The sequence below is a fragment of the Camelus dromedarius genome, chromosome 11 (assembly GCF_036321535.1).
Source record: "Camelus dromedarius isolate mCamDro1 chromosome 11, mCamDro1.pat, whole genome shotgun sequence".
Classification (NCBI taxonomy): Eukaryota; Metazoa; Chordata; class Mammalia; order Artiodactyla; family Camelidae; genus Camelus; species Camelus dromedarius.
Window position 1 is genome coordinate 39,356,906 of NC_087446.1, and position 26,717 is coordinate 39,383,622.

The window sequence follows — 26,717 nt, forward strand, 5'->3', positions numbered from 1 at the left end:
TTAATACACTGTTGAATTATGTTAGCTAGCATTTTCTTGAGGATTTTTGCATCCCTTTACAAAAGGGATATTGATCTGTAGTTTTCTTTTCTTGTTGTATTTTCATCTGGCTTTGGTATCAGAGTAATGCTGGCCTTGTTAAATGAGTTTGGAAGTGTTCCCTCTTCTTCCATATTTGGAAGAGTTTGAAAAGGATTGGTGCCCTGAATATTCTTATGGACATCCTGTTTTGTGAACTACCTGTTTGGGTTTTTGCTTGTCAGGTTTGTTTGGTTTTTTTTTTTTGTTTGTTTGTTTTTTGGATTGTGCTATTTGTCTTTTCCTTAATGATTTGTAAGGGTTGTTTTTATATTCTGAATAAGATATGTTTGTCAGATTAAAAAGTATTGCAAACATCTTTCAGTTTGTGGTCTACCTTTTTATTCTTTTAATGGTATCTTTTGATGAACAGAAGATTTTAATTCTGATAAAGTCCAGATTATCAATGTTTTTCTTTTATAGCTACTATTTTTGTGTCATATTAAGAAATTTTTGTCTACCTAAGGTCATGAAGATTTTTTTTTCATGTTATTTTCTAAAAGTTTTATTATTTTACATTCACTTTTATATCAACAGGCCATCTGGAATTTTTGTAAATGGTATGAGGGAGGAGTCAAAATTCTTTTTTTAATTTTTGACTGGTAGAGCACCATTTTTGAAAAAAATATCCTTTACCTACCAGTCATAAATCAGGAGATCATATACATGTGAATCTATGTGTTGACCTTTATCCTGAACCATTGATCTACTTGTCTGTTTTGGAGCCAGTACCATACCTTTTGTAATACATTGTGATACTTGGTGGAATAAGACCTCTTTTTCAAGATTGTTTGGTTAAGTTCTTAATGTTTCCATGTAGATTTTAGAATCAACTTGTCTATTTTCACATGCACAAAAAAAATTCTGCTAGGATTTTGATTGAGATCACATTGTACCCACAATTAATTTTCAGAAGAATTAACATCTTACATTAACATCAAATTACATTAACATCAGATTTCTAATCTATATATGTAGCTTTAGACCTCCATGTGTTAGATGTGTTAGTTTCTCTCAACAGTGTTTTTGTAGATTTCAGTTTGGAGATTTTGCATGTTTTTCATTAGATTTATTCCTAGGTGATTGATGTTATCAGTGCTATTTAAGTAGTAATATTTAAAAATTTTTTCTAGTTGTCAATTGCTAGCATATGAAAGTGCATTGATTTTTTAGCTAATGACTGTATCTAGGCACTTTGCTCAACTTGCTTATTAGTTACAAGTTTCCTTTTTAAATTTTTCTCTGAACATAATCATGTCACCTGATAAAAATGATAGTTTTCCATCTTCTTTTATGGTCTTTATATTTTTATTTCTTTTCTGTGCCTTAGCTCACTGGCTGTGACCTCCAGTACATTGTTGAGTTGAATTGGTGATAGTGGACATTCTTGTCTTGTTCCCAACCTAAGGGAAAAGCATTTAATGTTTCACCATTAAGTGTGATGTTTGTTGTGGATTCCTTGTAGATATCATCAAATCCCTGGTTTGCTGATTTTTCTTAAATGGGTGTTGAACTTTATCAAATGTTTTTCTGCATCTCTTGATATAGTCATTTTGAGACTTGAGATAGTCATTTTTTTTTTCATTTATTCTGTTAATGTGAATTACACTGATTAAATTTTGAATGTTAAACTAATTTCTGGAAGACACTGTGCTTGGTGAGGAGTTTAATTTTTTTAATTTATTTCTGGGTTAGATTGACTACTATTTTGTTAAGAATTTTACCATCTATGTTCATGAGATTTATTGGCCTATGATTTATCTTTTTTAAAAATTTCCTCCTTAGGTTTTGGTGTCAAGATTATATAGGCCTCATAAAAAGAGGTGGAAACTTTCTTTTCTGTTGCTTTGAAAAGTTTATGTAAGATTGGCATTATTTATTTCTTAACTGTTAAGAAAAACTTAACACTGAAGTCATCTGGGTTTGGAGTTTTCTTTGAGGGAAAATTTTTAATGATGGATTCAATTTTTAAAATAGCAATAGAATTACTCATATTTTTCTATTTCTTATTTTGTTAGTTTAAGCAAATTGTTACCTTTAAGGAATTCGTTTCATCTAAATTTTCAAATGTATTTACATGATACTGTTTAAACTTTCCTTTCAATCCCCTTTGTCATGTTTTTATCATCTACAATGATGTTCCCCCTTCATTTCTGATATGTTTTCTCTGTTTTTCTTGATCAGTCTTACCAGAGTTTATTAATTTTATTAGTCTTTTTAAAGATCCAGCTTTTGGCTTTTGTTTTTTCATCAGTTTACATCTTTTAAAAATTCATTTACTTTTGATGTTATTTCCATTTTTTCCTTCCTTCTACTTTCTTTGGGTTTACTTTTTGTGTTTTTCTATTTTGAGATAAACACTTAAATCATTGATTTTTAACCTTTTCTAAGACAGACATTTAAAGTTATAAAATTTCCTCTTACTACTTCTTAACAGTAACACATAATTTTTCTGATGTTATACATTCATTATCATACACACTTATTTTCCAATTCTCATTGTGATCTCTTCTTTTACGCATGTTTCTTTAGAAATTTATTGCTTAATTTCTAAAAATTTGGGGATTTCCTAGTTGTCTTTCTGTTACAGATTTCTATTGTTTTTTTTTTTTAATTGAATTATAGTCAGTTTACAATGTGTCAATTTCTGGTGTACAGCCTAATGTTTCAGTCATACATATATATAGATATATTCCTTTTTAAATTCTTTTTCATTATAGGCTACTACAAAATATTGAATAAGTTCTCTGTGCTATACAGTAGAAACTTCTTGTTTATCTATTTTATATATAGTAGTTAGTATCTGCAAATCTCAAACTCCCGATTTACCCCTTCTCACTCCCTTTCCCCCCAAGTAACCGGTGTTTGTGTTCTATGTCTGTGAGACTTTCTCTGTTTTGTAAATAAGTTCATTTGTGTCTTTTTTTTTTTTTTTGGATTCCACATATAAGTGATATATGGTATTTTTCTTTCTCTTTTTGACTTCCATGTTGCTGCATCCATGTTGCTGCAAATGGCATTATTTTATTCTTTTTTATGGCTGAGTAGTATTCCATTGTATAAATATACCACAACTTCTTTATCCAGTCATCTGTCAATGGACATTTAGGTTGTTTCTACCTCTTGGCTATTGTAAATAGTGCTTCTATGAACACTGGGATGCATGTATCTTTTTGAATTAGAGTTCTCTCTAGATATATGCCCAGAAGTGGGATTGCTGAATCATATGATAAGTCTATTTTTAGTTTTTTGAGCAATCCCCATACTATTTTCCATAATAGCTGCACCAAACTACATTCCCATCAACAGTGTGCAAGGGTTCCCTTTTCTCCACACCCTATCCAGCATTTATTGTTCATGGACTTTTTAATGATGGCCATTCTGACTGGTGTGAGGTGATACCTCATTGTAGTTTTGATTTGCATTTCTGTGATAATTAGTGATATTGAGCATTTTTTCATGTGCCTATTGGCCATTTTTATATCTTCACTGGAGATTGCTTGTTTAGGTCTTCTGCCCATTTTTGGATTTGTTTGTTTTTTGTTATTGAGTTTTATGAGCTGTTTGTATATTCTGGAAATTAAGCAGAATTTGTCAGTTGCATCATCTGCAAACATTTTCTCTCATTCTGTAGGTTGTCATTTTGTTTTCCTCATGGTTTCCTTTGCTGTGCAAAAGCTTATAGGTTGAATTTGGACCCATTTGTTTATTTTTGCTTTTATTTCTATTGCCTGGGTAGACTGCCCTAGGAGAACATTGCTAAGATTTATGTCAAAGAATGTTTTGCCTATATGTTTTTCTGGGAGGTTTATAGTGTCTCGTCTTATGTGTAAGTCTTTAAGCCATTTTGAGTTTATTTTTGTGTATGGTGTGAGGGAGTGTTCTAACTTCATTGATTTATATGCTGCTGTCCAGCTTTCCTAGCACCACTTGCTGAAGAGACTGTTTTTTTTTTTTTCCATTGTATATTCTTGCCTCCTTTGTCAAAGATTAATTGACCTTAAGTGTGTGGGTTTATTTCTGGGTTCTCTATTTCTGTTCCATTGACCCATATGTCTGTTTTTGTGCCAATACCACCCTATTTTGATTATTGTAACTCTGTAGTATTGTCTGAAGTCTGGTAGGGTTATTCTTCCAGCTTCTTTTTCTTCAGTATTGCTTTGGCAATTCTGGGTCTTTTGTGATCCATATAAATTTTAGGATTATCTGTTCTAGTTCTGTGAAAAATGTCCTGGGTAATTTTATAGTGATTGCATTAAATCTATAGATTGCATGGCCATTTTAACAATATTAATTCTTCCAATCCAAGAGCATGGGATATCTTTCCATTTTTAAAAATCATCTTTTATTTCCTTAATCAGTGTTTTGTAGTTCTCAGTGTATAAGTCTTTCACGTCCTTGGTCAGGTTTATTCCTAAGTACTTTTTGATGCTATTTTTCAAGGATCTGTTTCTTTTCTTTTCTGATATTTCTTGTTAGTGTAAAGAAATGCAACTGATTTCTGTATCCTGCTACCTTTCTGAATTATTTTATCAGCTCTAGTAGTTTTTGTGTGGAGCCTTTAGGGTTTTCTATATATAGTATCATGTTATCCATATATGGTGACAGTTTTACCTCTTCTCTTCCAATTTGGATCCCTTTTATGTCTTTTTATTGTCTGATTACTATGGCTAGGACTTCCAATACTATGTTGAATAGAAGTGGTGAAAGTAAGCATTTTTGTCTTGTTCTAGATTTTAGTGGGACGGCTTTCACCTTTCACTGTTGAGTGTTATGTTGGCTATAGGTTTGTCATAAATAGCTTTTATTGAGATATGTTCCCTCTACACTCACTTTGGTAAGAGTTTTTATCATAAATGGGTGTTGGATTTTATCAAATGCTTTTTCTGCATGTGTTGAGATAATCATGTGATTTTTGTCCTTTCTTTTGTGGATAAATTGTATCACATTGATTTGTATATATCGAACCATTCTTGTGTCCCTGGAATGAATCCAACTTGACCATAGCGTGTGATCATTCTTATGTGTTGTTGGATTCTGTTTGCTAATATTTTGTTGAGAATTTTTGCATCTATGTTTATCAGCAGTATTGGCCTATAATTTTCTTTTTCAGTAGTGTCTTTGTCTGGTTTTGATATCAGTTGATTTCTTTTGTAATTCTGCTGTAGTCAGAGAATATTCTGTATGACTTCAATATTTAAAATTAGTTTAAAAATATTTAAAAAATTTTTTAAAGTTAGTGAGACTTGCTTTTTGTGCAAACATATGGACTGTTTGACAAATGCCCATGTATGCTTATAAAGAATGTGTAGTTTACAGTTTTGGGGTGTAATGTTCTGTAGATACCAATTAGATCAGTTTGATTATTCATGTTATTCAAATGTTCCATATCCTTATGAATTGTATTGTTGTTGCTTGTTCTCTCAGTTACTGAGAGAGGTGTTATGATTGTGGCTATCTATCTTTTCCATTCTGTTAATTCCTGCTTTACGTGCTTTGAAGTATTCATTCTTAGAAATTTAGAATTGTTACATCCTCTTGTTGAAATGATCCTTTTAATCATTATTAGATGTTCCTCCTTGTATCTAGTAGTACTTTTTGTCTTCAAGTCTACTTTGTCTGATAGTAATATAACTATACCAGCTTTCTTTTTTATTTGTATTGTTATAGTATGTCTTTCTTTGACTTTTTATTTTCAACCTTTCTGAATTCAATATTAAGGTTTTTCATATAGTTTTAAAAAATCCAGTCTGATAGTCTTTATCTTTAACTGGAATATTTAGATCATTTAAATTTAGTATAGTTACTTACACTATTGTGCTTAAATCAACAAACTTGCTATTTAATTTTGATTTGTTGCATCTGAGTTTATTCCGTTATTCTTTCCTTGTTCCTTTTTTGGGAGGGATTAATGCAGTTAAATATTTTCATGCTTTTCTCTGCTAGATTTCCAATTAGATACTCTTTTAGAGTGTTTCTCTTAGGGATTATAGTGTGCAACCTTCCTTTCATGTCTACCTCATGTTTCTCCTTCTCCCACTTCAAATACAGTGCATGATCACTCTCACAGTCTAACTTCATTTACACTTTTCTGCCCTCTGTGCAATTGCTTTAATATATTTTGCTTCTACATATTTTATAAGCCCCTCAATACATTATTATTGTTTTAAATATTCATCGGTATCTATTTATATTTATCTACACACTTACCCTTTCCAGGGCTCTTCATTCATGTCAGCAAGTCCATGCTTCCATCTGGAATCATTACTTCCTCAACCCAAATAAACTCCTTTAATATTTCTGGTAAAGCAGTATAGGGTAGTGTAGATCATTAAAAACATCTTTATTTCACCTATATTTTTGAAGGACATTTTTGCTGGATATAGAATTTGAGGTTAGTACATTTTTTTCTTTTCAACACTTTAAAGTTTTCATTGCATTGCCTTCTGGTTTCTGAAACTTAGTCATCAGACTTATTTTTACTCCTTTGAATGCAGTTTGTCTTTTTGTCTCAGGCGAAAGATTTTTTTTCTTTGCCTTTAGTTTTGTTTTTAGTTTGACTATGATGTACATAGATATGGTTTCCTTTTATTTTTCCTTTTGGGGATTCACTGAACTTCTTGCACCTGTGGGCTGTTGTTCATCAGATTTGTAAAATTGTTGACCATTGTCTCTTCAAATATTTTTTTCTCCCCTTTCTCTCTTACCTCCTTCTGAAACTCCAGCTACATGAATACTAGATCCTTTTACTACTGTACCTCATATGTTTCTTATGCTTGCTTTGGGTTGTCCATTTTTCTTTTTTTGTACTTCAGTTTGGTGTTTCTTGTTGATCTACATTTCAGTTCTCAATTTCGACTTTCTTTTGTGTTTAGAGTCTACTGTTAGGCCCATCCAAGTGATCTTAATTTCAGATGTTGTATTCTTTCTTTTATGGTAGAAGTTCATTTGATTCTTTTCTCCAAATCCCAGTTGATAGTCTACATTTTTTTCATCTGTTTTGTCCATCAGTTCCTCTATTTTGACTGTCTTTTCCTCTATGTCCTTAATCATATTAACCATAGTTATTTTAAAGTACCTGTCTGACAACTCTTACATGTAACTCATATCTAGATCTATTTCTGGTATATGTTTTTCCTAGGATTTCAGGTTTTTGGTCCTATTTTTCAGTATGCCTTAACATTTTTGATTTAATGCTCAACATTGTGAATGCAAAGTTGAAGAGGCTTTGAGTGATGTTTACATCATCCAAAGAGTTTTAAATTTTGTTCTAGCAGGCAGATAGAGAACCAGTAAGTCCACTTGACCCTGTTAAGACTTGGTTAAGTCCAATCTATTTCAGTTTTATCCATACTACAAGAGTATGGTCTCTACTCTTAGGTCATAGCCTTTTTGGGTCCGCAGCTGAAAGCCCTGGATTTTTACCAAGTTCCTTCTACCTTGACTCAGTTTGAACTCCAAATTGTGACTTCTTAGCTAATCAGTGTTTCTCTTAGAGATTATAGTATGCAACCTTCCTTTCATGTCTACCTCACATTTCTCTTTATCTTTAGCCTCTAAGCTAATGTTTTCTCTGGGTTTTTTTTTTTTTTGTTTTTTTTTTTTTGTTTCTCACTCTCTGCATGTGCAGTATAGGAATAAGCTAAAGACTTGAGGGGAATTTGAATGCAGGCATGTTTATCTTCTTCTCTATGGTTCTCTTCTCTCTGAACTGTTGCTCCTTATATCTTAGCCCCTTTGTCATCTCTAAATTCTAACCTCAGTCTCTTCAGCCTAATAGACTATACTCTTCTTGGGTTCCAATGTAACAATTTAGAAATATCCTCAGGAGAAAATCAGGGTTAATGTGGAGATCATGTCAGTGCCAGTGCTAGATCTAAAACATGGGCCACCTGATTCCTATGTGTGTAAAAGAACAAAGAAGTCTCAGTCCACATGTTTTTATTTTCAAAATGCAAAAATATTACATTAAAGAAATATATCCCCTGGCTATAAGAGTCATGTGTGTATATATTTGAAAAAAATAGGAAAAAATATGAGGAAGAAAAATAATTGCCTCTAATCCCATTGTCCAAAGGTAATAGGATGTTTTTTGATGTTTCCTTCTAGTCTTTTTTTCTAAGCATATATTGTTAAACAAAATTTTACCTATGTATATATTTATAGTTAATATGTGTATATGGCTATCATCTATTAAGCAATAAGAAGTGCTTTAATTCCAATATCTCATTCAATTATCACAGTAGTCCTAGGAGGTAGCTTATTATTATGAGCTTCATTTTGTACATGTGAAAACTGAGGCTCATAGGGGTTAAGTAACTTTCCTGAGTTACACAGCTGGTAAGTGGTAGAGCTAGGATTTGAACTGAGGTCTGTACATTTGCCTTTGAACATCAGGCAATTAGTCTTTGCACTTTTCTGCCACTTAGAAGGTAATGCTTCAAAGACTTGCCATTGAGAATTTTGCAACTTGTCCGTAGGAATTCTAAGACTAGAGCTAGGGAGTCTTACTCCCCCCTCTCAGAGGCTGATTGGTATGTTAATGCTTGCCTGCACCTTACCATCTCTTCCACTGAAAGCCCCACGAAGGCAGGAATGTTGCATGGTTCACTGCTGTAACCCCAGATCCTGGCACATAGTTGGGGGCTTAGAATATGGTTGAAGTTTCAAAAGTTAAGAGAAAGACTCCTCAGTTTTATACTTTAAGAATATTTTAGATTGTAAAATACAGAAATCTGACAGTGATTTAAACCATGTAGATATTTACTGTCTTATTTAAGATAGGAAGTAGGAGGTTCCAGGGTTTATTCAACAGCTGAGCATCACCTGGGACCCAGGCTCTGTATGACTTTCTGCTTAGTCTTCCTAAGTTGTTGACTTTTTGTCCTCATGTTGGCTTGTGACCTCATGGTCACAAGATTTCAGCTTCAGGTCCAGGCATCAGGTCCATGTTCAAAACAGATGGATGGGACAAGGGAAGGCACCAGGTAGTTTTCTTATTATGTGTGTTTCTTTTATCGGAAGAAAACAACTTTCCCAGACACTCCCAGTAGACTTTGCTTACTTCGTGTCCAGAACACTATCATCTGTAGCTGAAAGGGAGAATAAGAGAGTGAATATTTGTCAAAATAATAGAAAAGAATAGAATTATGAAGGTTGGATCACCCCCACGTCAAATCCAGCCTACCTCTTATTTTTATACAGCCCATGATCTAAGTTTTGTTTGTTTTTGTTTTGTTTTTTAAAGAGTAGAGAAAAAGAAGAAAATGCAACAAAGACCATATGCCTGAAATATTTACTACTTGGCTCTTTACAGAAAATTTTTGCTGACCTCTGGGTTAGACAAATCATGAATACCCCTGGGATTGTCATTTTACTGCCTTGAATAAAACTGGGGTTTGATTAGCAAGCAGGAAAAAATGGAAGACTAGCTGTTGAGTGTCCAGCTAAAGAATATACTGTAAAGTTTATCCCTGAACCAGACCAGCAGGTAAAAATGCCTTCCTGGGGTGATTTGAGAGAGATTGAAGTTCCACCTGCTGAAAAGTATTTCTTCTACTGGCCTGAGCAAGAGCTGGGCATTAGCACCAGGAAGTCCTGGTTCAAATGAAATGGAGTAGGTGGATAATCAGTTTATTAGCCTAGAATTAGAGACGATGAGATTTTATAGATATCATCTTGGCTCACTCTCCAATTTTACAGATGAGGAAATTGAGGCTCAGAGAAAGAAAGTTATTTGTCCAAAATCATACTCTTAGATAGTGTTAAAATCAAAACTGTTACCCAGGTCTTCTGATTTCTGTCTAATGCTCTTCCTGTTATGTCCCTTTTAGCAGCTCAGAAAAGATGGATTTAACTGACTGACTAGAGACTCAGTGAGCATGAAGAAATGGGACATGGGACATTTTGATGGAATACAGTTGGGAAGAAAACCCTGGGCTAGTGAGGTCAAACCGTGAATGCCCTAGAGTGGATGGGTTATTTACTATAATTGGGGTCAAATAAATTCTCATTTCCAGTCTGAATGAATTGCATTTTACCCTTGGCAGATGTCAGTAGATCTTCATGTTTCTAATGGTATACTCACCAACAAATGGGAAGACTGTAACTGTAAAGTATTATAAGGCTCATGACTGGTTAGAGCATTATATCCAGAGAGGAAAACTTAGCAGTGTGGATTGAACAGAGTTGTACAGGTGGAACAGAAGTTCCTGCAGAAGCTGAACCCAGAAGATTCCTTGAGCACTTGACTGTGTAGAAGACTCTGTGAATAGCCCAAAGTTGTACAAGAAAGAAAGAGCAGGGAGCTGAAATTAAAATATATTAAGCATTAGGCAGTCCTCTAGGCATAATCACAGCCCCTGTTTCCTCTAATGCTCTGGGAGGGAGGTATCTCTCAGCTCCATTTTACAAATGAGGAAACTAAGATTCAGAGGTTATGTGACTTATGTCATAGCAAATAAGTGGCAGAGTTAAGAGTCAAACTTAGAGCTGTCTGATTTTATAGCTGGCTTTTTGTCTATTGTGTAAACTGTCACTTCTGTGGGTCCTTGCTCTCAAGGAATTTTCATTTCAGAAGGGAAGCTAAGGCACATGCTTGAGGATTAATAATACAAGGTCGTATGTAGTAAATTCCACTTGAATTCTGCAAGGTTTTCTGCCTTGCCATACCAAATATGTTCCTGGACTCCAGGACGACCTCCCTGGAAGCTTGTTAGAAATGCTGAATCTTGGGTCCACTCCAGACCCGCTGAAGCACACTCTGCATTTTAACAAAACCCCAAGTGGTTAGAATGCATGCTGAAGTTTTGGAGAAGTCACAAGGTGGGAAGGTGACTAGGGAAGGCATCTTGGAGGAGGTGCCATTTGTGTTGGGCCTTATAGGATCCATGTGGTTCCTTTAACTGAAGGGCTAGGAGGCAGAAAGCCATAGGCAGGTTTTGAGCTTGGAGAGTTTTCCAGATTGTCTTGAGCAGAGAGATTGAAGAATCATGAAGGGAAAAGCTGGAAATGGGAGCTGGGCCATATTGTTGGAGGACTTGAACTCCCACAAGGGGTTGGATTTGGTAGTTAAGGTGCCACTGAAGGAGCTGGGTGGAGGTGACAAATCAAAGTGTCATTTTCAGGTTAGTGTGGAGGTTCTCTGCAGGTGGATTGGAGCCAGGAAGGGACTTCAGGGGCTTCCATCTGGTTCAGATGAGGTGATGAGGCTATATACCAGGGTTGAGTCAGCAGGATGAAGAGAACTGGAGAGACTGGGACCATAGGATGTGTCCAAAGAGCAGGAACCCAGTGGGATTCCTGTTTCCCTCCTTGGGAAAGAGGACAAATTAAATGTAACCCTGATGTCCCCAAGTCCTCTAGCCTTCGTGCCATCATATTCTTAATATAATAAATTAGATGACTTCAGCTTCTATGTTACATCCTAGGCAGGAGTACAGAGCTTCTTTCCCTTTATCTCCAGCTTAGACTCTGAGTATGTCTGAGTGTGTGTGTGAGAGTGTGTGTGTGAGACAGTCCATACTAAGTCCTGTTCCCTCTGCTCTTTGACAGCTCCTAACAACTGCCATTCCCCATCCTGCCTGCCTCACTGGAATGTACCCTCCACAACCCTTCTCTAGCTCGTCATGGCTATTACTGACTGACTGCTGACAGAGGGTGATTATAACATAGGGAAAGGAAAATTTGGAATTCAGCAGCATGGTGGCATAGAACTGGGTTCACAGCGGGTCACAACTTAATGTGACTCATCATTATGATGTTAAAATCTCATCTCATTTCAGGGCTGTGTATGTGAAAGTTACGTCTCTCTCACTCCACTCAGCTCACTCAGTATGTCAGGTTATTACCCAACTTGGAATCTTGTTCCAGAGAAGAGGAAATGTGGTTAAACTCTTCCATATTCCCATCGAATTGTGGACAAAACCCCCCACCCTGCCAGTAGCAGAAAGGCACTCAGACAGCTCCTAGAGCAGGGGCAGTGACTTAGAGTGGGAAGTCCGGGGTGGGAGGAGTTCCACAGAGAGCCTTCCCATGATGGCTTTTAAAAACTGGATTGCCCTTGTGGGGTGAATGCTGCAGTCTTAGCCCAAGCTGGGAACCAAGGTGCAAGACTAAAGGAGGGCTGATGAGGCCCACTGCTTAGGTTAGGGTTTAAGACAACCCCCAAGCTCTTCCCCTTCCTCAGCCTCTGTATCTGAGAGGCTGCCTTCTTTGCCCCTGAGTGTCTATCTGTCCTCTGCACTTGTGGAGAATTAGGTCATCCCTCCTCTGTGCGTAGACTGCACCTCCAGGCCTCTCTGTACCTCCACTCCCTTCCTCCACATGCCATAACTCTCTGAGGGGAAGGGAGTGAGTCTGATTGACTGTGTCTCACCACCACTTAATATGGAAGGACCTGGTACATAGTAGGTGCCCAGTAAGTGTTTATTACATAATGGATATTAGCAAAGCAAAATACTGCAAAGCCACGCCAGATTTTAAGTATAGTTTGCTTTCAGTTTTGGGCACTCCAGGACCACTTAACCATTTGAAGAGATTCTTCCTTCAGATGGTGACTCCCTAATAGAATCTATTAATTTGCTCAGAATTAAAGTATTTTAAAATAGGTAATACATTCCTGTAGTTCAAAAATCAAAATGTTGTAAAGGCACTCACTGAGAAGTCTTGGTCCCATCTATCTTCCTCCTCAACTTCCTAATGCGAAGCACTTTTGTTTTATCGTGCATTCTTCAAGTATTCCCAGTGTTTATTGTGTATTCTTCCAGTGTTTGATTTCTTTATATAAATAAAATATTCAAATATATGTTCTTTTTGCCACTTTCTTATGCAAAAAAGTAGCACCCTATATGCATTTTGCTGTGATTTGCTTTTTTCAGTTAATAATAAAGCCTGGAGTGTTCTGTATCAGAAAGAACAGAGAGAGCATTCTCATTCTTTTCTTATTTTTAATCTTCTTTTCTTGCAGTTGTGTAGTATTCCACCATGAGCATGTATCATAAATTAGTTAACTAGATGAGCACTGAGCTGTTTCCACACTTTTGCTGTTACAGCCTAGTTGCAATGAATAACCTTGTGTATGGTCATTTCCCATGTGTCCAGTTGTATCAGCAGGATCTGTCTGCAGACATGGGACTGCTGGTTAAAGAAGTGTGGGATTTCAGTATTCTGCTAAATGTCCTTCCATATACGGGAGGCACCATTTTGCATTCCCCCTGTAAGGTGGGAAGGCACCTGTTTCCCACAGCTTCACAGCAGAGTTGTGTGGTCATGGTTTGGATTTTTGCCTATCTGATAAGTGAGAAAAGGCATTTTAGTGTAGTTTTCATTTTCATTGATTGAGAGTATCTTTTCACATTTCAGGAGTATTTGCATTTTTTCCCTGCCAACTATGTATCATGTGCTTTGCCTAATTTTTCCTCTTGGTTCTTGGTCTTTTTCCTTCTGGTTTTATTGGGGCTCTTTCTATGGTGAGGAGGTGAGACTGTTGTCTTTGGTATGACTGCAGTTTTCCCAAGCAGGTCATTACCTTTATACTTATGGTGTGAGTTTCTTTCCCCCCACATAGAAGCTTTGGATTTTTTATGTAGTAAAATTTCTCAATATTTTCTTGTATGGCTTTGGGATTTGTATCAAAGTTAGAAAGACCCTTTCCTACTCCAAGATTCTGAAGGAATTCACCCAGAGGAGGTGAAAGGAAGCAGGTGTGGGGCCCCCTCAGAGCAGTGCTGCCAACATCACAGTTTTGTTTAATACTTAGCACTGTTCCCACGGGGAGATGCGTTTGCTGCCAGGGGCTGATGCCCACTGCCAAAGGCCTGGGTCCAGGTGCCCTGATCAGCTGGTGCTCTTTGCAGCACTGGAAAGGAGGTGGATAAGGGGAAATGAAATGTTTGGCAGCCCCATGTTCCCAACAGGTGAGGTCTGGCCAGGTGCAGCCTGATTAGTATAATGAAAGGAAATAGAATTAGAACTTTGAAGTGAAACTTGAGACTCACATAAATTTGAACCTTTCCTGGGATTTGAAAAGAAGTAATTAATTTAGAAACTTTCTCCTTCAATATTAGACTCTGCCACACTGGCTCTAGGCAGGAAGTATTCTAGAATAGGTACCCAATATCATGAATCCTGTCAGCCTAGAGGCAGAAAATAAATGATCAGGTAGATAATATGCTCCCTAAAATCTTTAGTCCAGTGCTGCAGGTTTGAAGAGAGAATGAGTCTCCTAAATGTTCGGATTTCAGGAAGTCTGTACGTCAGCTAGACTCGGTCCCTCTCCTGGCTCCACTGCTAAACTGTGTGACCTCAGACAAATTACTTCTCTGAGCCTCAGTTTCTTCCTCTCTAAAATGAGATAATACTAATTATCAAACTTAACATCGGTTAAGCACTAAGTATATATCAAGTACCATATTTGATGTTTCAACATACATTAAATCATTCCCTGACTCAGGCAGCTATGAAAATTAAATGCAATAATATAAAGAGCTTTGCCCAGTGCCTGGCACATTATAAAACCTCAATAAACGATCCCTAGTACTATTGGTATTTTACATGCTTACTGAAATCAGATGGGTAGGTTCAGCATTTAGTTGTAGTATTAGCTGTTCACTAATTCCACAAATACTGCCATGTGTGGGTGCTGGGGACACAATGGTGAGTGTAGACTGTGCCCTACAGAGCTTACAAACTAGCCGGGCAGATGTGCAGATGCACTGTCAGCACACAGTGACCAGTCTGTGATGAGGGCTTTGCTAGGGACCAGCCAGGGTGCTTTAGGACCACAGGAAAGGGATGAATAACTCTGGCCCAGGTGAAGGGCTTGCCAAACCCAGGCCTGTGGGCAGAACAGGGATGCAGGTGCAAGACCTCTCTGGAGGAATGGTGACTATTATTGTGATAGGGAACACTTAGGTAGCATACCCTGTGCCAGAAGTGGTTTAATTAGCCATCACAGTTAGTGCTTGGTACTGTTATTACCCCTATTTTACAACTAAGGAAACTAAGGCACCAAAAATTTGTTTGAGGTCACAGCTAGTAAGTGATAGAGCCAGGATTTGAGCCTGGAAATTTGGCCTCAGTGTTAATATTAGGAAATAGATCCAGAAAAGGGAGCAGAGGTGCTCATCACTGGGCATTGGACCAGGATTCACTCTGAGAGGGCAGTGTATTGGAACTATAATTGCAAAGTGGGAGCAGAACAGAGTGACAAGGAGAAGACCAGGCACTGAGCAGCATCTTGATGGGAGGATTTTTAAGCAGTTGGTGCTGTGGCTTTGGTAGGACAAGCAGGGGGACCTTGAGGCTCAGTGTGTACTGTGAATGGCCCCAGAATCTTGTTGGTTTGAAATTCTGCCTTGCAGGATGAATCTTGTTTGGTTTGAGACATTTCTGCCTGTCAAAATGAAAAGGCATCTGTCAAGACCAGTTCTTAAGATTTCTTATCAACCATGGCTCTTTCCATCTTCCTAAAATGTGCTCTCCTGTCCTCTTTGCCTAGCTGGCTCCTGCTGCTCCTTCAGATCCCAAGGCTGGGCTCATATCCCACACTTGGTGCTGCCATAGCATCTTGGACCAGCCCTTCTCAGCTCTTTCTTAGGACTTACATTTTATTTACTGACAATTTGAGCTCAAGAGAGCAGAGACCATGTCTGTTTTTTCTCACCCTTTAGTCCCTGGCATAAGGCTGGAACATACTAGATACTCAATAAATATTTGATAAGTGAGTGCATGAGTTAACATGACTTCTGATGAATTAGGATTGGGAGCCATCAGATAGGAGGTTCAGGCCTAGGTGTGACACACACCCCCTTTGGGGAAATGACTAGGAATTCAGACCCTGGGCAGGAAGTCTTTCCATAGGGAAAGAGGCCTGCAGAGATGGAAGGCACCTATTTGATGACAGAGCCAGCAGGTCCCTGTTGTCTCCAGGTAGACCTGTTCTTGTCTAAATACTGTCAGTAGCCACCATATGCCAATCATTAGGTGAGGTCCAGTCTCCACTCCTGGGCTGCATGGCCTTCTGCAGGTTTTTCAGCTTCATGCAAAGCTCAGTTTCCTTATTTATAAAATAGGGATGTAAAACTAATTCATAGCACTGGTGGGAGGAACAAAAGGAGATAGCATATGAAAAGTGATGCTCAGTGCCTGGCTTAAGTACTCGGCCAATGAATGCTATTATTATTGTTATGATATTCTTTTTAAATGTATCTAGTTTTTAACATATTTTATTATATTTAACCCTCGAGCCATCCTTGTGACATAAGTTTTGATTCCCATGTTTTAGATAAGAACCCTCAGGCTTGCATGAGTCAAGTGTCTGCTCAGGTTCCCACACAGAGTTAGGGGCAAAACTGAAATTTAGACCCGGTTCTGCCTGCCCTCAAAGCCAGTTCTCTTTCCATCCATTGGTATCAGGAATGAACCCTAACAAAGTTTGGTTGGGAAGAAAGTCTGACACAACAGAGACAGGTTATCACCTGAATGGGAGACACTGTGGTGGATTCCCAGAATGGGGATGCTTCCTGGCTCCAGACGACAGACCATTTGCCTTTTCCCTCCTCTATGCCTTTCCTCATGCTGCTTGCTCCCCCTGTAGCATCCCTCCCTCAGCATCCTCCTCTCAAAGTCTGACCTGTCCTTGTAAAGGTGAATGAGACAGGTTACCAGCCAGGATGTGCCATGTGATTGATTCTCATTTGTTTTAAGTTAGGCATGTGTGTGTGCTTGGATGTGAAAGAGAAAGTTGGAAAAAGACTAGCGGTAAAAGGATAAAGAGTTGACAACAGCACTTTCTGTTGAGAGGCACTTGAATTTCCAGAGATTTTTATTTTCCATATATTTTCAAAAATTAAACAAGTGAACATGTATTATTTTTGCACACAGAAAACAAAGTTATTTTTAAAAGCCTGACCATCTCTTCAAGGCTAGCTCAAATGCTCCTTCCTATATGGAGCTGTGATGTCCTCTGCTATGTGTTTGCCTCGCAGGGTCCCCGTCGATGCGGTTGTGTTTGTTTGCCCCTATAAACCTCCCTCCCTTGCCTGCTTCCCACGGTAGATCCCTACTGAACAGAATTGCTCCAAGGCCTCCCGCCAGCTGGAGCAGCCCAGGGCAGCCTTTGCCATGCAGCCCCTGCAGCTGATGTTTTTGAGCTCTGTTAAGTTCATTTCACTCAATCTTCCCAAGTACCTTTCAAGGTAGGCATTATTATTACCCTCAGTTAGGGACCAGAGACTGTCTTGAAGCTTGAACAGGATTACTAGATGTCAAACAGCACTTCTCCTGCTCCCTTGCTACACTCCACCACTCGACCAGGACCTGTGCTGCAGCCACCTTGCTTCTGGGAAGGTGGTCTCATCTTTTGGGTCCCCATGGCTTTGTCTGTCCCTTGCTTTCTCCACCCTACCCCTGACTTCCTCCCACCTTCCTTGACAGCTGGTTTGCATCTCTGGGCCACTCCAGGACTCCCCCCACCCCAAGCCCTCTGGCAACAATCAATCTGTATCTGTTCTCTTCATCTGTAAGCTTTTTTTTTTAAATTTCACATATAAGTGAAATCATACGTATTTGTCTTTTTCTCTGTGTGACTTATTTCACTTAGCATAATGCCCTCAAAGTCCATCATTATTGTTGCAAGTGGCAAGATTTCATTCTTTTTTATGGCTGAATAATATCCATAAATATATATAAAATATTTTCTTTATCCATTCATCTGTTCATAGACGCTTAGATTGTTTCCATGCCTTGGCTATTGTAAATAGTGCTGCAGTGAACATGGGATGCAGATATCTTTTCTTATTAGTCTTTCATTTTCTTCAAATAAATACCCAGAAGTAGAATTGCTAGATCATGTGGTGGTTCTATTTTTAATTTTTTAAGTTACCTCCATACTGTTTTCCATAGTGGCTGCACCAGTTTACATTCCCAGTGACAGTGCACGAGGGTTTCCTTTTCTCCTCATTCTCACCAGCACTTGTTACCTCTTGTCTTTTTAATAGTAGTCATTCTGAAAAGTGTGAGGTGATGTCTCATTGTGGTTTTGATTTGCAGTTCCCTGATGATTAGTGACACTGGGCTTCGTTTCATGTACCTATTGGCCATCTGTGTGTCTTTTCTGGAAAAATGTCTGTTGAAATCTTCTGCCCAATTTTGAATCGGATTTTTTTTTTTTTTTGCTGTTGAGTTATATGAGTTGTTTATATATTTTGAATATTAACCCCTTAACAGATACATGATTTGCAAATATTTTCTCCCATTCAGTAGGTTGTCTTTTTGTTGTTATTGATGATTTCTTTTGCTGTGCAGATTTTTAGTTTGGTATGATCCCACTTGTTTATTTTTACTTTTGTTGCCTTTGCTTTTGATGTCAAATCCAAAAAAATCATCACTAAGACCAATGTCAAGGAGCTTACTGCCTATGTTTTCTTCTAGGACTTTTAAGTGGTTTCAAGTTTTACATCAAGTATTTAATTGATTTTGAATTAATTTTTGTGTATGGTGTAAGAAAGATAGTGGTCCAGTTTAATTCTTTTGATTGTTGCTTTCCAGTTTTCCTAACACCATTTACTGAAGAGACTATCCTTTCCCCATTGTATATTCTTGGCTCCTTTGTCATAAATTAATCAACTGTGTGTCTGGGGTTATTTCTGGGCTCTCTATTCTGTTTCATTGATCTATATGTCTGTTTCTATGCCAATACCATACTATTTTGATTACAGTAGCTTTTGTAATATAGTTTGAAATCAGGCATCCTTGCCTTCTTAAGTGGGATCTTCTTAACTAGGATACTCAAGTCAGGGAGATGGATATGGCTATGTATAGAAATAATGATCCAGATGGCTAAACTGTTCAATTGAAAGACAAGTAATGGGGTATAGAAGAACAGAGTCAGGATCAATGATGCCTGACTTGGAGGGTATCAAGGAAGGCTTCAAGGGGTGGTAGTGTATATTCTAAACTGGGAAGGATGACTAACATTTAAAAGTAACTCCAGGTTGGCAAAACAGCATGAGTAGGTGTTAAGCGCATGATGTATTAGGACGTTTTGTCCCTGAGAACATTTAGTCTTTATACTAGTTAGGATAGTTTTGGTGGCAGGGAAATGAATACCCAGTGAAAAGAGATTTTATTAACTGACAAAATTGTATTATCTCACAAAACAAAGAGGCAGCTATTTTGGAGGTTTGTTAATCAGAGGCACAGCATGACACTCAGAATCCCCAGTCTTTCCCACTTTGTCTCTCTGCCTTCCTCGGGGTTGACTTTGTCTTCAGGCTGCTCTTTTCCCAGTTGCCTCACTCCAGTTATCATGTCCACTCACAACCATGTTCGAAAAGCAGGACAGACCAGTATCTCTTCTGTCTCTTCCTCCCTTCTTCCCCCTCCCTCCCTCTCTCCCTCCTTCCCTCCCTCCCTTCTTACCTCTTTACTTCCTTCCCTCCCTCCTTTCTTTCCTTTCTTCCCTCCCTCCCTCCTTTCCATCCTTCCTTTTCTCCATTAAAAAAAAAGGCTCCCCCCGCCACACTTTTGGAGGCCAGAAATATGAAATCAAGGCCTCCATTCCTTTTTATTAGGGAAAAATAACCTTCCCGAAAGCATCCAGGAGGCTTCTCCTTAAATCTGATAGGTCAGTACCATGTCACATGCTGCCTCCCAAGCCATCAGGGCGAGGCTAGATGACATAAAATTACCGGGATAGATCTAAATTAATCAACATTCACCTCTCTAGGATTTGAGAGGGGATAACTCTCCCTGAACAGATGGTCCCCTTTAAACTGGGATTCTATTAATAAGGGAGAAGGTGAATATGTACAATTGTTGAACAAGCAACAACAATATCTTCATAGTTTTTATAAGTAGACATTTTAATCAGAATTATACCAGTGTTGATCAATTTTCATCAAGAAAATATTTTCTGAACTCAGCTTCAATAAGCTAATGCATTAAAATATTTTTAATGCAGTATATTTCATTTTCTTCCATTTTCATTTTTGTTTTACTTAAATTATTTTCATGGGTACAAATTCTTTCCCATATAAATCTTATATCACAGATTTATTTCATTGACTGTTTTTCATGTTATTAAATTTTGTTGATTTTATTTGTAGGTTTTGACATTATTTTCTTATAATATTTATTTATACTAGTTTTCTTCGGTCAAATTTTATCGATCAATAAATTTTGTTTTACAGGGAGTATTTCTATCAATAATCTTCATTAGGAATTAGATGAGACTGATTAAATGTATTTCTCAGTTAATCCATGATAAAATTGTGAAGAGTTCTTCTTAGGTATGCAAAGATTGATCTGTTATTCAGATTACTATATTGCAGAGGTCAGCAAACTAGAACCCCACAGACCAAACCTGGCCTGATGCCTGTTTTCATAGGGTTGTAAACTAAGAATGGTTTCTACAGAAGAATATTTGTAATCTTTTGGATAAAAGAGAATGTGAACCTTCAACCCCAGCTAAGAAAAATGTTGCCCTCTCCCCCAAGCTAATTTCATTTTTTCATTAATAGACTTATATTACAAACATTGTATTCAGTTATTATTATTATATTTTAAATTTTGTCAGTGAAAGTTTTGTTTGAATTATATAATGTTCTTGATTTTGCCTCTTGGCCCCTAAATCCTAAAATATTTACTAACTGACTCCTTACAGAGGAAGTTTGCCAACCCCTGCTCTATTGTATTGCTAGCCTGATTTTTCTAAACACTTACATTCTCCCGACCCTATACTGTCTATTCCATTGGAGTTACAAGAAGCAAATGGTGCATGAGGTCAGTATGTTCTTTGGGTCAAAATGATCGACTCAAATGTCCAGCTTCATTTGCGAAAATAGCAAGTTGGGTGAGTGCAGTCATACTGTTCAGTGATGAAGAGAGATGGCTCTTCAAGCTGTAATGTATTACATCAGATAAAAATACAAATTGATGTTAGAGTTTTCTATAAAATCAGTTTCTCCTCTCTTTCTTGTTAACGTCTGATAAGTCTAACATGTTGGAAAAGTGGAAGTATCGTTGCTTTGAAAGCATCAACATTACAGGGAAATGTAGTCTTTTGAAACCTGAGAGAGCTGAAAGGCTTTGTATGTTTTCCTACTGAAGTTTGCTTCTTTTTCTTTCATTTAACAGATGAGGAAAAAGAAAATAATAGAGCATCCAAACCCCACTCTACTCCTGCTACTCTGCAATGGTAAGTTCCATTATGAGCAAGTTCTCTTGTGATGGGAAGCTCATATAACTATGTCTTGCTGCCGATAGGACAGCATATTACTTGGCTATTTTGACATTGTTGCTTACATCCCATAGCCCATATGCAATCAATTTAATTTGCAGGTATGTATAAAATACTCAATCTAGATATGCCTGGAGATTTGAATTTTCATATTTATTTTACTTGGGAGTAGATTTTTTTTTTTCTGTCATCAAAACACTGGCAAAGACTGAATTCCAAATAGATGTTACTAATTGATTTTAATAGAGTCCATTATTTTAATTAATAATGTTGCAGCAAATTATAGAAACATAGGTCTGTTCACCACTACCAGTGAACCCTTAATAAATTAATAATTAATTGCAATTATACTACAATTATTTTAACATTAATAATATTAATGTGAATTATCTACCTGAGTGGCTCTTTCTTTAATATTTGGAATTCCTGGACATGATGTAATATTTAATGCTATTGTTTAAGTGGTTGCATTCATGTTTGATATTTACAGGTAAATTCTCCTCTAAGAACTTTACTTAGAACTTATGTTGTAGCTTTGAATACCAAGGCTGTCTATGCCTGAGGATCTTGGCAATTAAGGTCTATTACTCCCCTAGCAGCGCAGCCCAGCAAACCTGAAGGAAGTAAGGAACAAAGGGGAAGGAAAGAGAAGTGGGGAGGGGAAAGGAACCCATCTACTGTGTGCCAGCCTACGTGCTAGGCACTTTGTACACATGCCTCATTTCATTCTCACAGTTCTATGAAGCTAGTATTGTTATGCCCATTTTACAGTTGAGGAAAATAAAGCTTAGACAGTTAAATCATTTACCTGAATCTACACATAGCCATGAAGTGGCAGATGCAGGAACCCTTTATGTGCATAGCCTCTGCTTTGGGAGAAAGGAAGAGAAAAATCAGGAAGGATGGAGGAGAGAGACCAGATCAGAAAAGGAAGCAGATGGGCTTTAATGAGCAAATCATATTAGATTCTCTTCACTAATCCATCCACAGGTGAGAGGAAAACAACATTGGGAGAAAGCATTCAGGAATGTAACTCAATCTTCTCTAACAAGAGTCTCAGTAGTCAACTTGTTTTGCTACAAGGATAGCAAAGGTTATTTTCAAGAACTCCATTTCCAGCCGTTTGGCTTGTTTCTGTATTCTGTTTCCCATTGCATATGCTGCTTTTCTGTTTTATTTAAAATTCTAGTCTACTTCCTTGGTCAAATCTCCCTCTGCACCCTTTCCCCCCAAATTATGGCATAATTACCATAATGCCATAATTCCCATAACTATGGCACAAATTCCCTTAATGTCAGCACATCGAATGAAGCATCAATGTAAAGGACTAGAAATGGGAGTGAGAATTTATGGAAATGCTGGGAGTCAACAGACACTCTTGCTTTAATAATCTGAACATGTTGTACTTTTCAGAATAAAAAATTTGAAAGGGACTTGAAGAAAATCACCTTGTTCATGTCTGTTTTTCTGTGATTCTCTGGCATCTGCCAGACAATGGCAAAGCTGTAAACAGTGTAATGTCTTAAATCAGACTGCCAGGAATTAACTCCCAGCTCTGCTTTTCCAGCTTTGTGACCTTGGTCCAGGTCCTTCACATCTCTGTGCCTCAGTCTACTCACCTGTAAAATGGAGATAGCTGTAGTATCTACCTCATAGGGTAGTCACAGAGAGGAAATGAGTTAGTATGAACAAGGTGCTTGAATGGTGTCTGGTGTAGAGTGAGTGCTGGGTGAATCTTAGCTGTAGATCCAGCAGTTCTGTGGATTCAGCAGACTTCTTCCTTCTGAGTCCCACAGGGACACCCTGGAGTAGGGCTTCTCTCCTTCCTGATATATGCATATTAATTCTCCTTCTACTGTACCTAATTCTGTACAAAATATCTGTTTTTCTAAATACATGGTCATACAGATCAGTCCAGAAGAAATTTTATCCTCCAGTTCACAAAGTCAAGCAGTAGATTTTTTGAATGAAAAAAATCTATTTTCGGAACCTAATCAAATTTGAAAATTTGTTAGTCATTATTATTATCAAAATGCATCAAGTCGTTCAAATATCAAATTGTCCTCCAATTCCCTTTACATTATATTTTTAAGATAGAGTTTTAGTCATTAACTAATTTTACTGATTTACTGAGCACCTACTGTTTGCTAGGCCCTATTTTAGGCTCTGAGAGTACAGTGGTGGATAAGATAGACTAAGAATAGAGGCTGACGAGAGAAAAAATTGGGTGATAACTTTTAAAGTTGTTATATTAATGATAAATAAATAAACATGTAATACATTAGATAGTGGTAAGTGCTGTGCAGAGAATTAGGATTGGCTGATATCTCAGAGGCTATTTTAGGTTGAATGGTGAGGGGAAGCTTCCCTGAGGAGGTGACATTTAAGTGGACATTTGTGTGGCAAGAAGTCCTTAGGACGCCATGAGAGTGTTAAAATCAGGGAGACATTCTAGGCTGGGGAGCAGCGCAGTCGGGCTCTCCCAGAGGCAGACTATGAGCTGAGGTGTGCATGCAGGTGGTTTGTTAGGTAGGGCACCCAGCATTGACAGCATGAGGGTAGGAATGCAGAGAGGGTATCGGGCTGTGATAGCAGAGGCTTCAGCAGTCCCACAGGGAGTTCTGAAGCCAATGTGGCCCTTCAGAGACAAGTCCAGGCAATAGATCCAGGTCTTTTTCCCCCAGCCTTGCTCATCACGGATGTAGGATGCCCCCAGGGAGGGGGCGTATCTTTGGGCAAGGCAGTTGCCTTCACGTTCTCCTGATGACAGCTCCCCAGGGAGGATTCAGCCTAGCAATCAACCTCTCAGCGGTGGGAAAGGACGCCTCAGTCCTGAAAGGTAACCTGGGCACACCACAGCATCCACTACTCTCCCCAGGATGGAAGTAGGCTGAGCTTGCTCACAGACTTGCAGAAGGCCACCCGTGTGGTTGGAGCATAACCAGCAAGGGGGAGAGTGATACAGATGAGGTGGGAGAAGGAGGTGGGGGAGAGGGTCTGTAAATAGCAGGAAAGAAAAAATGAGATATTTCTCTAAGATTAGGAGCAGAGACATGCTTAAAACCATGGTGGAGGACAAGTGACCTCCTATATCAAGTTCCACATGTGTAAATTTTTTTAGACTAAGTTTCAGTATAAAAACTTTGTCTCAGAAGGAACTGGATGCACCCTCCATTTCACAAGGGAAAATGACATTCCCTTTTTGCTCTGGCTGCCAGGAAATTCAGAGCTAAATCTGATGTTTATATACTTTTTAATCTCCTTGTCTAATTTTCTTCATTTTGTTAGCTTTTTAGAAAAAGGCAAGACACAAATAAATCCAGCAAATACATATTTTTATTTTATTTACACAAAATACAAACAAAAACATTATAGATAAGGTTAAAGTCCATTCTTCATGTAGTTTCTTGCCTCCTCCTCCAGAGCAGCACTGTTACCAGTGAGAAATATGTGAATATGTGTGTTTGTGCATGCATGCATATGTATGTATATATACACATATGTATGTATTTACTGTCCCTTGCCTGTGCACTTACATGCATATGCACTGATAGAAGTTTCTGAACTGTGATTTTTTATTTTGTGTTTTCTCCTTTTTAAAAGAATACAAACATATAACTAAAAATATTGTTCTACAACCTGCCACACTGTCCTGATCCACAGCTTGCTTGCTTCCTCAGTCGAATGTCCTAAAGCAATACCCATATTAGTCTACAAAGAACAACCTCATTTTAACTGCTACACAGTGTTTCATGTAAGACAGCAACAGAATTCATTTCGTCATTGCCCTTCTTTTTGATGGATGTTGAGATTGTGTCCAATTCTCATCTTTGCCATTACAAATAGAGACCCATAGAACGTCTCCATATGTTGCATCACACATCTGCTGAATTGTTTCTTCTGTGTGGGTATCAGGCAGTGGAAGTGCTGGGCATACAGAAAGTGTTAATGGGACTGCAAAATTGCCCACTCTAATGGCCTTTCCATTTTGCATCCTCACCCAGAGTGCAAAATGCTTTTTCTGAAAAATAGGAACCTAGCTCCACAACACGGCATTTCATTCTCCATGGCATCTACATCTTTCATGTTGTCCCCTCTCCAGTGGTAGCGTGTAGCCCCTCAGGACAGTGGGGCGGGCAGGCCCAGGAAAGTACACTGGCCTCACTGCCAAGGTGGTAGCTGCCAGCCTGATAGTGCTCAAGTCTCCTGGGACACTTGGCTTGTTTCTGGAATTGGGTTAGGAGCTATTTGCCTCTCTAACTTCCCCCGCCTTGCTGTGAGCCCCCTCCCCATCGCCCTAGAGACCATCCCCGCTCTAAGAACAAATAATACAGCAGCCAAGCAGCTGAAAATAAGCAGGGCCATGTGATCTGGAGGCAGCTCCCAGCAGAAAACAGGCAAATATTGTCAAATGCCTTCTGCCAAACACTTTCCGGTATCCTCGGTCATGAGGTTAGTAAAGCCCAACCCGCTGGGGATGGTGAGCCCTGCTGGAATCCTGGCTGCACAATAACATCTATTCACACAGAGGATTTCGGCATGGAAAGCAGCCTGTTCCACCATCCTGGCCTGCTTGCTGCCAGCACATGTCCTGCTCCCCAGCCCCGCCCTCTCACACCTCCCCTGTTGCGGGTGCGGTCAGGGTGGAGACACTCCCCTGTCTGCACTTTGCGGAGGGTGGGGTGAGGGTGGTGGTGAGGCCCTTCCCCAAAGGAAGGGGACTGAAGACTTCTGTCACGTTCATGGGAGGCATTTTCCTTTCTTTTGAAGAATTAAAGATGGGACTTAGGTGATTGATGAGCTTTTAATATTTCAAATCAATATGAAACAAAATTAATTTACTGTTTCTCTTTAAAATGTTCTTGGAGTCCAGAGGTAGAATATTGGGCTGGGTACTGTTCCGAAGAAGTACATTGGAGTTTTAGACCAGGCTACAGCTGCTAGACCAAACTCATTGGTTGTAACCAGTGCTTGATGTTTTGCACCCATTTCTGATTTACTTCTTTATTTAGTGGTGACATAACCGTATTTTCTTTTGTAATACAAGTTAGTCCACCTCATTCCAGAAAGGGAGGCAAAACATTTTTAGTTTTCAATGTAACCAGAAGCGATTAATAATGCCAGTAGGTGTGACTGTATCCTGCGAGAAGCCCTCAGGTAGAGATATGAAGGAAAATAAATTAAGCAGAACAACATGTGGGTGTAACTGTCTCAGAGAATGAGATGCTATGTTGTAGAGCTAGGTTCTTATTTTTAAAAAGGAATTTTGTACTGTGAGTGAAGGTATAAAATGATAAAGCCATTTAAGTGGGCAATTTTGCAATCCCATTAGTGTTTTAATATGTGCATCCACTTCTGAATATTGACATGGAGAAACACTCCCCCAGGTGTGCAGGGG

General features: G+C 38.3%; 1 protein-coding gene across 4 annotated transcripts in view; it reads left to right on the top strand.

The window, feature by feature from the left end:
* RFX4 (regulatory factor X4) overlaps positions 1-26,717 on the top strand; it is a 150,107-nt gene that overhangs the window by 30,741 nt on the left and 92,649 nt on the right. For all 4 annotated transcript variants that reach the window (XM_064491682.1, XM_010996458.3, XM_031462846.2 and 1 more), the window contains exon 3: positions 21,217-21,277. Coding sequence is in view for 3 of the 4 variants with exons in the window: in XM_010996458.3 (XP_010994760.2) it covers positions 21,217-21,277 (61 nt within the window). In the remaining variant the exon portion in view is untranslated. The remainder of the gene's footprint in view (positions 1-21,216; positions 21,278-26,717) is intronic.